The 16821-nt window shown below is 31.5% G+C and overlaps 1 protein-coding gene across 1 annotated transcript in view; it reads left to right on the plus strand.

Moving 5' to 3' along the window:
- The window catches only part of mip40 (Myb-interacting protein 40), a 35124-nt gene that overhangs the window by 12441 nt on the left and 5862 nt on the right, over positions 1–16821 (plus strand). The window contains exons 5-8 of the mRNA XM_035351165.2: positions 4463–4641; positions 5700–5822; positions 10819–10892; positions 10989–11063. Of these exons, the coding sequence (XP_035207056.1) occupies positions 4463–4641; positions 5700–5822; positions 10819–10892; positions 10989–11063 (451 nt within the window). The remainder of the gene's footprint in view (positions 1–4462; positions 4642–5699; positions 5823–10818; positions 10893–10988; positions 11064–16821) is intronic.

Genomic DNA, 16821 nt, shown 5'->3' on the forward strand with positions numbered 1-16821 from the left:
ATTAGTAAATAATCCTTTCAAGTTTCAGGAAATTTTCTCTGTCAAAATTCTGAAATAAATTCTAGTGGTATGATGACATGCCATCATGAAATTTAATGCACATATTTTTTGCTTATGTATGCTGCTGAATAAATATAAAATACCTGAATTTATTTAAAAATATCATTGAATATATTTCTTTCTTTTGTTTAGCTGCAAAATGTATGCAAAAAAAGACATTTATTAATCCAGATTAGGCAGATTCTAATCTTAATCTTCAGTGGAGAAAACAGTTCCTATTATAGTTAAAATAGTAATGCTTTGGGGATTATACGAGGGCCATCCAGGAAGTAGATTACGTTTCCGTCTGTGTCCGCTAGGGGCGGGGCTAGCGCGGCCATCTTGGGGTCAGAGCGTTGCGCAGCTCAGTCTGCATCTAGCCGTGCTAGTGAGAGGTTCGTGCTGTGCTCCGTTCAGATACTGTGACGGTTTGAAATGTCTGCGTTAATTGAAAATCCCGCGAGCTGCGAGGTGCGCTCAGTAATAAGGTTTCTGACTGCAAAAAACTGTAAACCGATAGAAATCTATCGGCAGCTTCGTGAAGTATATGGGGACAACATTATCACTGAAGGTGGAGTGCGTCAGTGGGTCATAAGATTTCAAAATGGCCGAACCAATGTTCACGACGAAGATCGAAGTGGGAGACCCAGCATAGTGACCGCCGAACTTCTCGAAAAAGTCGATGCTAAAGTCCGTGAAAATCGAAATTTCACAATACTCGTAACGGAACTTTCTTTGAGTTTTCCACAAATTTCGTGAAGTTTGTTGCACGAAATCATCAGCGAAAAGCTTGGTTACCACAAGTTTTGTGCAAGATGGATTCCAAAAATCTTGACAGAGGACCACAAAAATCAGCGAATGGCTGCAGCGTTGAACTTTTTGGACGCTTACCATAAGGATGGTGACTCTTTACTCGATCGCATCGTTACTGGTGACGAAACATGGGTGAAACATGTGAACTGTGAAACGAAATTGCAATCAATGCAGTGGGGGCACACAAGTTCTCCCCAAAAACCCAAGAAATGCATGCAAACAATGTCGGCAAGGAAGATGATGGCGACTGTTTTTTGGGACAGAAAAGGTATAATTTTGGTGGACTTCCTGGAAAGAGGCACTACAATAAACTCTCAAAGGTATTGCCAAACTCTCCAAAAACTCAGAAGAGCAATTCAAAACAAGCGCAGAGGAATGTTGAGCTCTAAGATCTTGTTGATTCACGACAACGCCCGGCCCCACACGGCAAATGTCACTCGTAAAGTTCTTGAATCTTTTAAGTGGGAGTTGTTTCCTCATCCACCGTACAGTCCCGACCTGGCACCGAGCGACTTCCACCTATTCCCAGCAATGAAGAAGTGGCTGGCTATGCAGCGTTTTGATGACGACGCACAGCTGCAAGAAGAGGTAACGAAGTGGTTGAAGGCGCAGGCGGCCGAATTTTTCGACGAAGGAATTTCCAAGCTCGTACATCGCTACGATAAATGCCTTAATTTGTATGGTGACTATGTAGAAAAGTAGTATTTGAGTGTGGCTTTCATCTGTATATAATAAAATTTGTTTCCTATACTTTGTTTATTTTTTTATTCCAAAACGTAATCTACTTTCTGGATAGCCCTCGTATTTATATAGATATAAGTCATGTGTAATTTGCAAATTTTTGTGTTCTCAAGTAATACTGTAATTAATTTACCTCTTAGCACAGCCAACGTGCATTACACAGATAGACTTGAATTTTCTTAAAACATTCCCCTAAAGTCAGGGAATTTCATTCTCCTGTTTGAGTGGCAACCCTGTTTAAAGTCAAATATATGTACTTTAAAAAATGAGGAAAAAGTTCTCTCTTCTCTTTTGCATTAAATCTTTCTTTGGCCATGTCTGACAGAAATGTAAATATCACATCTTATTCTCATAGGATTACTAGTAGTTGAATATTGTAAAATTGTGTGCAGCTGTTTGTAAAGTACATTTTTCAGAGCCTGTTGAGTCCAGAGAGAAATTATCATTCTGCTGTTGCAGCTTGAGGCATTCTACACTTGCTGAATCTGGTTTTGAGAGTGTGATGAATAAGCTTGCTAATTTATCCAAATGTTATCTTCTGTTTCCAAGTGTTCTGATATCAGAGATTCTCAATGTGAATGAGTTCTATCATCTTTTAAACAAATTTTTGGTCTAGTTGCACCTCTAACCAGCTTTACACGGAGCTCTAAAACTTTGTCCACATATCTGAGATCAATTACAAAACCTCCATCAAAAATGTACATCTTAATGCTGCTGTTTTTAACAATTCCACCCTCCAACAATGTTTTTGTGGAAACAGGATCTTTCATTAACACAGGAGGGCAAGCTATATGTTCCTTCTAAATCGAAATATCTTTAAAATCACAGTTTAAGTTATAGCTTGACTCTCCTAGTAAACAGTGTATAATTCTTTTCCTCTTTGGTCCAATAACATGATGATTATCCCACTTTTACATGGGCCCCCTTTAGAAGTTGGATTGAGTGGACCTCCAACCATTGGTTTTTTCCTCATAGAGTCCAACCTTGTCAAGTCCTTGTGCAGCATTAGAAAGACTAATTCAAAAGTTAAAAAGTGATTCCATGTTCTTGATATGACACTTTAAAGTATACTCAAAAACTTCCATTTATGTCACCCCCTTAAAGTCTTTCTGTTAGCCCCTGTTTTTGTCTTTCATGTATATTATGTATTTTACTTTTAGTGAATACTGATCACTTTCAGAAACTACATCAACTTTAAATAAAACTAAGCACTGAATTCCAACAGACATCCATTTCAGAAATGTTTTCAGTTGCCTAATTTGCATACTTTCCATCCTAACATATGTACTTTTTTGTTCAGTTAGAGATTACCAATACTGGAGAATATAAAGTTAGCTCTTTGCACACCATGTAGAAGAGCGGTCGTCAATCCTTAGAACTTCATGGACAACTATATATATAATTTTATATTTGGTGGACCACTAATATGAATTTTAAAAAAATGGTAAATACATTTATACAATAATATTCAGCAAACTGCACACATTTCATTCACATTGAAACATTACATGTAAAGTACAAAAATTGTACCTTCTTGTACAGAAAGCTTCACATTTCCACATCACTGGAAAGAAACTGCACGAAAAGCAAGAACAAATCGGCAAAAGCAAAGCAATATCAATAAACTGATAGTGTTATAACTTTTTAATTATTGCAAACATAATAATCATCACTTATTCAGCAATGGCGCCATCGATCAACAGTTAGATGAAACAAAAATGGAAACTTCCAGTGATGCAATTATAAACAAGAATGCAGACGGTTCACTTAAAAATCCATCAAGTTGCCTATTGACACGGAGAAAAACTGTGTTATTAACAACTACAATAGCATATGTTTGTAATTCAAAAGGAAAGAGAATTCCAGTTCTCGCTAATATTGATAACAGCTGCATATCCATGGATGCCAAATCTCACTTTCAAATGTTGCTAGATACACCTGCAAAAGTAGCTAAAAAGTCAGGAGTTTCTCTAAAGGTGCTAGTCAAAAAAAGTATAATCCATATTCTATAATAGGTTTTGTTACATGTCATTTTTTAAACTGAAGCTTCATAAAACTATAAATAATGTCCCAATTTTTCTCTGATCAGCAAAACGTTATCACGGACCACTGGTTGGCGACCGCTGATGTAGATTATAGACAGTAGTGGATTGTGAGGCTGCTACTGCATACATTCAACCCAAGTATGCTGATATTCATCTAGATGCACTTGTATCCCTCTAATGATTCACATTCCCATTTTCAATTCATGATCTCTAAATCCTGTGCGCAATTAACAAATGTTGATGTGATGGTACTGACCAATCAGCTAGTATCTAGATTTAAAATGAAACCCTTCATTAAATTAGCAGTTTCTTAAAAACTTCTTTGGCATTGTCTCTCAGGCATCTTTACTACTTAGCATTTATTTTGGCATGAAAAATTGATAAGTAAAAATATATCCATTAGGATTGACAAATGTAATTTATCCGATTTTCCACTTTTATCTCGCTCATTAATCATGTGACCAATTTGAATTTTAAATCAGTTGCATAGATTGTTGAGCTTTGTATTTTTTTAATTTGTGGCAAAATCTTAATGATATTCCATTTTCTGTGTCAGTTAGTGTATAATTTTATGCTATTAGAAGAAAAAAAAAAAGATTTAAAAAGTATAAGAGCTATGTGACTATGAATTAGAATTCTGCTTTTAAAGAATTAATTAGTCTAATGCTATTTCAGCATGAAAAGTAATCAGTACTTTAAAAGTATTGATCAAAAATTTCCACTTAAAAATTATTAAAAACTGATATTTGTTATAGAGCTTTTTTTAAGAAAAAAATTGATTAACAAATTATAATGCATTTATCTCTGAATTATTTTTGTTAAAGATTCTTATGTGATGAAACTATTTGACCGTGCTGTTGATCTCACTCCATTTACTGAGAAGACTCCACTGTATCCTATCTGCAGAGCTTGGATCAATAACCAGTCATTGTACAATGCAAGTCAACAACCAAAGGAGGAACCGACTGCCGACGAGATTGAAACTTGTGATGAAGCTGATAAGGCAAATATCTTGATTTTTGTTGGAGAAGAATTTAAAATATTAAATATTCCAAAGTTTAACAGAATTTTTTATAGCATGAGTATTGACTTATTTCATTGAGATATTATAAATATTTAATCTTTTTAAACTTAATGATTCAAATGATTCTGAAACATTTTATTGCATAGCACAACAGACTTATTACAGTTTCATAGTCATGTACAAATTCTAATACCATCTAAAATTATTTACAGTAGTAATAAAACAGGTAATACAGTACATGGTTTCCTAGCATCATAATTTTAAAATCATGTTACAAATATATAAGCAAATTAAATTATTAAAAACCTTTAAAACATTGTTTTACAAAGGAAAATAAAGCGTAAAGCCCATATTTTAATATACTTCATTTTAATAGGCAAGTATTTGAAATTTTACTACATTTTTTTATATTTTATACATCTGCTTTCTGCCATTTAATCCTCTTATCTTAGATTTGTTGTCCTCACTCAGTAACTTGAAATGTAAAACTCTAGTGAATAAGTGAATGCAGAGCAAGTTCACATTAAACTATAAGTAAATTTACAATGTAATTATTATACTTGTAAGTGTATTTATAACTATAATTAAAAATTTAATGAACTTTTTTCACTGCTCTTTGAGGGGTCTTGAAACACGAACATATAAATGTGTACAATACAAATAGTACATTTAATTTCTATCAACCTGGCTCCAAATTACTCACAACCTGTAGATATAAACATTAGCAAAAGCCAAGAAATGCCAAAACCAGTTTGGACTGCAATCCCACCTTATTTACAACCTGGTGAGGCTGACCGAAAAAAAAGTACAGATTAAATTTAACATAAAAATCACATGTTAAATAAGCCTTACAAATTAAGTAAAAAGAGTGATGACGAGAGATAACAAAATGATAGTGCTTCTATAATCACATTTAGTGATGATAATTTTTTTCTGCGGCATAATGAAATTCAAATGCCAAAAATTATATTGAATTTTATTCTAAATGATCAAGAGAAAATGCATTTTCTGAAACAATTTTGTTTCTCTTTTTAAAGGTTCTAGAAGACCCCAACTCTGAAGAAATTCGCCAGCTACCCCCACCAAGACCTTTAAATGGTCGGGATTTACGAATACCATCACCCATTCCACAACCAGAAGAAGTCTTTACAGTTTGTTCAGTAAGTTGTTTTACATCAGTAATCTCAGTTATGCATATTTTTTTTTAAACTTGTGGGATTTTTATAATGAAGTATTATGATGAAAAATGGATGCTTAGAAAAAATGATGTCTGGCTGGCACCTGCCAGTACAACCCATGATCTCGGCTTTCTTTTGCTCATTGCAGTAACTCTAAAAGCTGTTTTAGACTTTGCTAGGAAGATTTTTTTTTTTTAGCAGAGGGGGGGGGAGGGGAGAGTAAGCATGAAATTTATTTTTCCCTGTTTGGCTGAGGGCGAATGTTGAGTTATTACTTTTTTTTAATACATTAAATAATTCATGAAAATTGTTTAAAATTTGTCTATAAGGGACATTGTCACAAATGAGAGTTAGTCCCAAAGAAGATCCTAAAGCACTGTACTAGAGGTTGATAAGGCTATCAATGAAATGTTGTTTTTTCATATCCACCAAAATTCCAAATTTATTTGAAGAATCTGCACCAATGATAAGTTGTTATATATCCACAATTAAAGAAGTGCCAGGAAAACTGTCTTGTTAAACCAGTGGTCAGCAAAGTGCGGCTCTGGAGCTGCATGTGGCTCTTTGGCTCCTTAAGTGCGATCCATGGAAGGCGCAATAATATTTTCATTTAAAAAAACTTGGTAAGAAAAAACTTACATCTTATTTTGATAAATTTAAATTCTTCTATAAATCGAGAACATGTATAATTTTTTGTTTGTGTAAAAAGATAGATAGGTAATTAAAATTTTATATTGTTGTAAAAATACGTAACGAACATCAAGTTTGATTTTATTAGATTTCGTAAACGTAAACATAAATCATGTACAAGCTACCGGCATGCATGTGCATGCGTTTTATTAAGTAGTGAAGGTACAAATTGGCATCACAGAGCAACAGTTGCAGTGTGAACAGTTTTGTCTTATCTACCGTGTCTGCCGTTGTCCTGTCTTATTAAAAAGTTGTATTTTTTAATCTAGCTGCACATCTTACAGGTATTTTTATACAATTTTATTACACCTGCTATGTATGTTTGTGGTTCCGGTACAAAATTTGTAATCGATTTTTCGATAACTTCTATTTGTCCAAATATTAGAAGTTTTCTTCCATTTTCGATCATATTAAAAGTTTTGTTATTCGGATGATGGAAAAAATTATTTTTTTCTTTTTAGTGCAGTTACATATATTAATAAAATTGCATTATTTAAAAAGATTTTTTTAATTTTTATTTTCATCAATTTAATAATGATAATAATTTTGTACTGGTGGCTTTAGAAAAAATATATTTGGAATATTTTTATAGGCACCCCAATTAACATGGCTACCAAAAAAAAGCAAAGAAAAACGGAAGATGAAAACCTCGAATTTAAAGTTGAGTGGACCGAGAATTTTGCGTTTATTCAAAACTTGAATGGACTTCCGACACGTCTTATTTGTAAGGAGAAATTCGCGCATAACAAGAAGTCAAATTTAGAGAGACACTTTACAAGAAAGCACGCGTCATTTAACACTAAATATCCTACCGGTGATGCAAAGGAAGAAAGCAGTTGAGGAACTTCAGAAGAGTTGTCAACTTCTGTGTTTAATAACTGGATGCAATCTTCCAGCAATATTAATATGGCAAGTTTTGTTTATAGCCAAGAGATTGTTAAGAGAGGAAAACCGTACATAGACGACAAATACATAAAAAATTGTTTTATAAATGCATCCGAAGAGCTATTTTGGAATTTTAAGAAAAAAGCAGATATTCTGAAAAGAATTAAAGATTTACCGTTGTCTGCAAAACCAATTAAAGATAGAACAATTAAAATGTGTTCGAATATAACCACCCAGCATATCGAAGATCTGAAATTGGTTTCGGCTTTATCAATAGCAGTTGACGAGTCTTGTGACATAAATGATACAGCGCAAGTTTCACTTTTTGTAAGATTTGTGTCTCATTCAGGCCCTAAAGAAGAACTTTTAAGGATTATTGCCACTCAAAGGTCAGATGCGTGGAGAAGATATCGCCAATGCTGTAATTGAGTGTTATGGATAAGCATCATATTCCCCTCAATAAAATTGTGTCGATTTCAATAGATGGGGCCAAAAGTATGAACGGCGTAAGAAAAGGGGTTGTTGCTATTTTGAAAGAAAAAATTAATCACAAGATACTTGTTTACCATTGTATCATTCACCAAGAAGCGCTTTGTGCACAAACATTTGCGGAAGAAATTTGTAAAGTTATGGAATTAGTGATTACCATTATTTACTCCATTTTAGCTAAAGCTCTTAATCATCGTCTTAATAATCTCTCCATTTCAAAGAGTGAGTACGCTGATCTTCTGCTTCATAACAAGGTACGTTGGTTATCAAGAGGGAATGTTTTTAAACGTTTCGCGTCCATTTTTTCCGGAAATTAAAGCATTTCTCCTTGACAAGGGCGTTCACTATCCAGAACTAACAGACGATCAGTGGATCCAAAACTTTTATTTCATCATAGACATTACGTCTCATCTAAATCAGCTGAATCGTAAACTACAAGGGAAAGGAAACTTAATTTTTTCGATGTTAGAAGTAATAACATTCGAAAATAAATTATCCATTTTTGCACAGGATTTTGAAAGGGAAACATTGTTTCACTTTCCGAGGCTGGTGAAGCATCGCCAAGAAAATAATTCCTCTGTTGATAAACACCATTTTAAAACAATAATTTTAAATATGAGGGAAGCATTTCTCAGCAGGTTTCAAGAATTTAAAAACAGCAGAGCATCTTTAGCGTTTGTCAAAAATCCTCTTAATGTTACGATGATCGAGTTGAAATCTTCTCCTTTTGAAATTGACATTGGTAGCTTTGAAATACAATTGCTGGATTTAATAAACAAAGAGATATGGCGCTCTAAATTCAAACGTCTTTGTGTTGAACTGGAAATATTGGAGAAGAAAAATGTGATCTTAGTTTACAACACAAGTGGTCTGCTTTGAATGACCTGGAGAAGGAAGACATGATCATTTTCAACACTTGGAATAGTATTCCTGACTCTTACGATCAGCTGAAAAAGCTTGCATTTGCGTTCTTTCCCCTTTAGGTTCTACATATATATGCGAACAATCTTTTTCAAGTATGAACATTATCAAAAGTAAACTGAGAAGTCGTCTTATTGATGATAACTTGGAATCATCCCTAAAATTAAAAACAACATACAAACCTGACATTCTCAAACTTTCCAAGGAGATGCAAGCACATTGTTCGCATTAATAAATATTTATTAAGTATTAAATTTAGTTTTATTTAGTGTAATAAAAGTTTACTAAACAAGCAGATGTTGCTCCCAATTTTTTTTTTTTTTAATTGTTGTAATGTTCATATTTGGCTCTTTGGCTAATAAGTTTGCCAACTACTGTGTTAAACCAAGATCAAGTTCAAAATGTTTAGTGCCATAACTGCATATTTTTGAACTATTGACAGCATATAAAGTCAAATTTTGATGCATCTTACATTTTGTAAATTTTTTAGGAATGCAACTAACTGCTGCACTGTTATCAATCAAGAATTGAAAACCTGTACTTTTATCCAAAATGAACAAGTGGGCAGTGCACTTGACTATCATCCATTGCCACTAATACAGAGATGCCTGAAAGTTTTCCTGCCATTTGTATGGGGAAATGTATTTTTTATCTTTTTGAGCAAAACGGCTGTGATACCAGCACAAACCGTGAGTTTGCGATTTAACATAATGATTTTCACCTCTTGATTTACTTGAATTTTGCTTTCTACTTTCACTACATCGCTGAAATTTAGTGCAAGATGTGCACTCTAACTGTTGCTTTCAATGCCATGATTTTATCTTTTAAGATTTGAAGAGTTAGTGCATTACCACTTACAGTCGCAGTTTCAGGTGGGTAGCCAGATATCTCAGTTTTTGCCGAACCATCTAATTACAATATCTTTTGAATTGAAACTGGGAGTTTTTGAAGCCAAATGGATTTTAATACTTCCTCGCTGAAGTTCCCGGCTGATAAATTGTGCATTTCAAATAAGAGTTGCAATGGTCTTTTATCTCCTAACTAGAATTCTTGTAAAAGCATACACATTTTAGAGTTCTCTGATTGAAAAAAAAAAAAAAAAAAAAAATTGGTCTAAAATTCTTAGTTTCAGTTGGTTGTACATGTTAGTTGGAGGATTTTGCACAGTATCAGATATATATGTCAAAACTTTTGCATCTGATTCAGCTGTGTCTGAGTGAAACTGTATGTGATCTGATGTGATAACAGGTAAATTAAAATTTGATTCTAATTTTATGAACCATAATTCTGGATTATTTTTCCAAAATAAAGATTCACAAAAATGAACTCTAGAGAGTTTGACAATTTGAGTTTCACTGTTATGCACATTTAATTTTCAAAAAAAGCTTTTAACTTATTAAATGTTGTTAAATATAAAACAATGCACGAAAGTTGAGCAGTTGAAAATTGTAAGCTAAATTATTGATCTTACTGTTTTTAAGAACTGATGACTGTTAACTTGCTTCCATCTTGCCACTGTTCAGTATTACAATGTGATGTTGTCTTCAAATATCATGCCCGGATAAACCATGCCACTAATACAGAATAATACCATTTTGGAATGGGTGAAACGTTTTCCAATTTATAACTCGATTTGTATTTAGAAATATATTAATTTATTTACAAGTTGAAATAACAGAACATATTATGACAATTCAATCTCAAAAATAAAATATAAAACAATTTTGTTGTTCCAAGCTTATTGTTACTATGGTAAATTTCACTGAAGTTTAATCATTGCTTCAAAGGGGGAAGAGGAAGAGGGTAAATGAATTTTTTGACTAACTTGGTAAACTCTTCATTCAAAAGTTGTATATAATGAACTTACTTCCTTTTAAAGATTATGTCATTGTAATTTACATTATATTGTAGTGAAATTGATAAAAATATGTAACTATAACAGATATTTAAAATTTTTCCTCTTTAATTATTACATTTTTATATTTCATATAAGGATGACCAAAATGATTTAACAAAAGAAACACTGATGGCAAAACACCTACAGCGTTGGAAGGCAGTGCGTCGAAAGTAAATAATTTTTATATATTTGTAAATTATATTTTTTTTGGAAATTTTATAACAGTTCTTAAATTTTACAAATTCAAATTTTTCAAATTTTCTCAGATGGAAACAAGCTGCTAAAGCCAATGAAGATCGTTACAAGGAGAGTGGTGCAATATTAAAGGCTATGTTTGAAAGGTGAGTTTTATAAAGCAAAAAGCAAAATGAATAAATTTATGCTAATTTATAATGAATTCCCAGCTGTTACTGTTTTATGAAGTATTTTGTATTTCATAATAAATAAAGTATTAATAATAAATAAACTCAGATCACAAATGCCTCAACGTGATGAACTCAACTACGGGATGAACATGCTCATGAACAAATTATCTGAACAAAAAATATCTCAGATTATGAATGGTGTCCTGAGTTAAAAACACTCAGGTCGGCAACATACGGTATTTTGAGATAACCTAAATTAATATTACATAAAAAAATTAATAATATTAAAATAATGTTTACATAAAGACCTAAGTGTTCATACTAGGATTGTGTAAAGTTTCAGCACAGAATTTATTTAAAAAAGATAATATTCGGAGAAGGCAAACTGTATAACTGCTTAGTTTGTTGCATGTGTTTTTTCTAACAGATTTTGTCTATTGGTGTGTTCACAACTTTTGAATGCTTTTGTGGAAACCATTTATTGGAATACCTTTTTTTTATTTTTTTTGTCATGTTTTTTCTGAATTTTTAGAAAATATCAAAATTATTTCCATTAATTTAAGATTTCATTGAAAGGAACTACATGTTATCAGGTAAGTTAAAGGATAATTAATAAATGTTACAATCTATGCAATGCAGTAGAAATGGAAGTCACTTAATCCGAGAATTGTGGTTAAGAATGATTCTTAACCCTTTGTGTGGCCCGGGTTTTGGGGTCTGTAATCATGGACCTTATAAGAGATAGACTAACGCAGTGGGCGGAGCGTGTGTCACTCACATGTCTGCAAGAAAGAGTAGGGATGATCTGGCTTACTTTAACATGAAAACCTATGGCGTTTGTATCACATACAGAGGCTGTACACATTTTTTAGACGATGTATATTGTATTCACAAAACTAAATTACATAAAATTCTTGTGTTTTAAATGTTCTATTTGACATTCCTTATTCTGAACTATCTTTCAAAATTGCAATTTCCAGGATAATAATGCCTTTTGAAGTGGCAGAAGAGATATTCTATCCCATTCCTCCGGAACAGCTTTCCAGAGTCCTGTTAAGGTTTTGGGACAATGTTTGGATAATGCAGTTTTTAAAAGTCCAAAAGCACAAAAATCCATAGGTGACACATCGGGAGATTTAGTAGGGATATCAGTGAAGGGTATGGCCTTGATACCAGTTTTTTGTTCCATTTCTTTTAGGAAATTTACAGTGGATTTTGATGTGTGACTGCTAGCTTTGTCCTGATGGAGTCTCACAGATTGATGGCACTATGGGTAAAGCCATGGTATTTCATTCAGAAAAATTGGCAATAAAATATGTTCCTGATAGTATTTGGAGTTAATCTTGACATTTTTTTTGCACTCTCTTTATTTTTAACTTGCCATTATAAGAAAAACCAGCAACAATCATGAATCCCTTAGAAAAACTTTCTTTCGATTCTTTGAACCATGTACTTAAATTTTTTTCTCCCCTTTTATGATAATAAATGGCTCTTTTTTTGTTACAATCATTTAAATACACCCATGCTTCATCTATTGTGACAATTGTTTTCCATTTTTCTTTGGATAAGTGTTTCTCATATAGAATTCTGCAGCGTGTCCTGCATTGAGCGATATGCTTTAGAAGAAGACGATGGCATTGCATTTTTTCACTTTCTTAAGATTTAAATCAACGTTTATCATTTTGTTTACAGTGGACACCGAGCATTTTAATGATTTTGCAACTGTCCTTTGACTAGGCGGATTTTCTTTTAACATTAAACAGCGTACCTTGGCAATAGTCGAAGATGTCTGTTTTTTATTTGGATACTTATTTGGAATTTTTGTCCCACTTGAGGCTCCAATTTGATGTTTTTTTTTCTTTCTTGTTGATGATATTACCTATCGATGCTTTAGATATTACATAACTCTCCATCGTTTTTGGATAATGGAGTATGCATATTTCTCTTCGGAAAGAGCCATAAATGTAGCCTTCGAACCACTGCTTTGTTAAATTCGCCATTTTGAATAAAATCAAAACTTTCAAGCCACAGACGATAATTTTGACTTTTAAAAACATAGTACAATTGCAATTACTTCTTTTGCAGCAAACGATTTTTTATTACCGCTTACCAAAATCGTCTAAAAAATATGCGAACAGCCTCTGTAACTGTTTTTAATTATTATATGTCGTTTAATTATTTATGTGATATGTTGTATAAGTGATGAGATTATGAAGGTTACAGTTTTTACAAATAAGATTTAATATATCTTATAAAAGCATTTTTTACTGCATTTTGCGCATTTTTTCAAGCATAATTCTTGTATAAATTTCTTTAGTAAAACGGTAAAAATTCTAAACGCAAAACTTATGAACTTATTTTTGCATACAAATAAAGTAAAATTAAATAATATTTATAGCACATGATGCTTTGAAACAAATAAGGTAAAATTAAACAAGATCTGATAATTTTCTTTGATTTTTATGAGCATTTTCAAGCAGTAGTTTTTCAAATTGTTATAACATAACAAGACGATCATTTATTTCATTATATGATCATTAATTATTAACATTACAAGGTGATTATTTACTGTAGTAATTCATAAAATTCGGAGCATAAACTTTTCTGAGTGTAACGAGGAAAAAAAGAGATAAACTCTGGAAGCACTCAGATTTATATTTCGTCCAAAGGAGCGTTTTTTGTAATGTTTTGTGTGTTACCTTTATCTATTAAATATCATATTCTTCGCAAATAAACCACATAAAATTCAATTCAAGAGCAATATCAAAAAATACTTGAAAATGGCATATCTTTAGAATTTCCGCACTGGAGATAAAAATGTTATTTTCCGTACAGGGTTGCCATTGCTTGCTTTGAACTCTCTGAGTTTGTCAATTAAAATTTCGTTAAAGTTACAAAATAAGAAATTGATTAAAACAAATTCGAAATTAGGTTGTCCAGGTGCTCATGTTCAGGTGGAGGATTACGTTATTCAAAATTTGATGGCTCTAAATATCGTTATTTTTTTTACAGTGTGAGAGAAACATGCATGCATTCATGCAGATTCTTCATTATTTAATTTCTTTAAATACAATATAGGGCGATAATATTTGGTGGCAACAGTTTGCAAAGTGAAACGAACATTTATGGTGAAACAAAGCAAAATGCCATTTCGAAACTAATTGCTTTTCTGAGCTGCCGCCCCTTTTCGTTAATAAAATAAATTCACAATAAATAAGAAAACTTATGCAGAACTAGAAATAAGTTAAAAAAATAATCATTATAAAATACTAGCACAATTAAGTATTATAGTTAAATACAATTTTTAACATTAGAATAAATGCATAAAAATTATTAACATGTTAAAAGTGTTTATCACTATGATGTATTATGAAATATTATTGAAATAAAACTTCTTTGTAGAATATTATGCTATAATATTCAGATATAATTTTAAAAATGCAATACAATTAAGAATTTTAAAAACTTTCAAAAATCTATTTTTTTGGATTTTAGTATTTTTTAGTTATTTACACCAATAAAAATATTAAAAATTGTAAGAGAAAATTGTTTGTTTGAATTTTTTTATTAGTTCAGATTTAAAATATTATTTTTTTAAAAGAAGTAGATGCAAATTTCTTTACAGTATAGGAAAAGCTAAAAAAATATCCAGACCTGAAAGCATGCAACAACTTTATAATTATTTAGAACATTAATTATGCCTGATAAACGTGCTAAATTTTTAAAAATCAATCTCAGTTTCAAAAATAAAAATATCTAAAAATTCTAATTTGTGAAATGAGGCACTATCACCAGCTTTTTCTTGAAAATTATACGTGCTGCAATAGTCAACTATTGTTAAGTTTCTGCAAGTCATCCCTACTCCTTCAGATGTGGTCATAAAATGAAATTTATATTATTAAAGAAAGTAATAGAGCAAAATATTATAAATTATAAGCAAATATATACTAAATGACAAAAAAATCTCATAACCGGATAAAGCCGGTCATGGCGCTCTGAGGGTTAAATATGAGTTGCTATACATTCGCCATATTATGGCATCTGGTATTCTGCTATTATCTGGCACCTTTTTATTTGTGAATCTTCCAATGACAGTTTTGGTTGTAGCTATAACTCCTACATCACCATCTAAAATATTAACCTTTATTTTTTTGGGGAGAAGGGTAACCATGGATTTATAATTTTACCCCCTGTAACTCAGGGGTTGATTATAATTGCATTGTGCAAAAAGGCAAGAGAAATCCGTTATTTAACTGAAAATTTTGTGGTTTAATGCAATGAATTAGTTTCAGAAACTAGATTTATTACATCTTTGCAGAGCATGGAATCTGAGGAATTTTTTTTTTTTTTTTTTTTTTAGAACAAGAAGTATCAGTTAAAAAAAAAAGTCACCAAGCTTGTGAAAGCAAAATTTTTCTGTGTTTTTGGAGTGTAATAATTATACAATACAAAATTAATGTACACATGAAGCTACATTCAGTTTTTTGCATGCAGAATTTACAGACTTCCAGTTCAGAATTGTAGTTAGGTAACCTTTGTGTTTTCAATCTAATTTTAGTATATATTCAGAGGAATGTTGAAATATTAATCAATGCCCTATTTTATAAGTCAGCATATAACATTTAATTAGTGTAATTATTTAATACAATTTGTGCATTATTATTTTTTTAAAAGAGCATACTGTATTCCACTTTTAAGCAAATATAAACAGATACATATGTTGTTATGAACATATGTACAGTAAAAGGCTGATAATCTGACATTTAGCTAACTGGAATATTTAAGAATTCTAGAAAAAAATTGTCTAAAAAAATTTATTAAATTAGAAATTTGTATTGCCATTATGGAGCTTGTAATATTATTAACATATATAAATTGTCACCAAACATTATGATTTATTGCTAGTAATGGATAAGCATAATGTTACAAACAATCATTCAGAAGTTTGTTTCAGTTTAATGTAAATTTGATTAATTTTCTACAAGCCAGTTAAAAGGAAGGATATGAGTTCTATTTTTACATCATATTTGGAAAAAAATATTAATATTCTGGACTGCATGAAATGGAATATTTTCAACATTACATGATCCAGGCATTAAAAAAAGGCCATGATATGTGAATTTAAAAATCGATAAATGATGATATTATAACAAGAAAAATTACAAAGAGCAGTGTGAGTGTTTTATATGCTATACTTGTATCTGTATTGCTTTATTATCAAACTAAATAAAGAAAAATCTGTTCATTTAAATTTCTACCAGAAAGATTGGCGACATCCCCATCAACTTTCATGTTCGACGGGATTTCATAATAGAAATATATTGGCTTTTATGACAGAAATGCATCTCTCACCTCAAAAATCTTACATAATTTTAAATAATGTATAGGCTTTGATATTCAAATTGGTAGCAAATTTGATCACTGTTTTCATACTTTTAAAGCAGAATTTTTTCCCATTCAGGTTTTTTTATAATGTGGAATTTTCTTTCTTTCTTTTTTTTTTTTTTTTTCTTTTTACACTCAACTATCGGTAATTTTCATGAATCCAGAATTTGACATTTCCTGTACTTGGTGGATACTCGAGCTTTTACTGCATTTGTGAAAATAACATAACAGCTGCCAAATTAGGCCAGTTTAATTCAAAGTATGGAGAATATCTGATTTATTGGAAAAGGAAGTATATCAGTAACATTATACCCAACTCACATACACTTTTTCATTACAGAAGCATTAA

Source organism: Stegodyphus dumicola, chromosome 8 (genome assembly GCF_044657685.1).
Source record: "Stegodyphus dumicola isolate Sdum_Otavi_A_Nest chromosome 8, ASM4465768v1".
In the NCBI taxonomy this organism is placed as follows: domain Eukaryota; kingdom Metazoa; phylum Arthropoda; class Arachnida; order Araneae; family Eresidae; genus Stegodyphus; species Stegodyphus dumicola.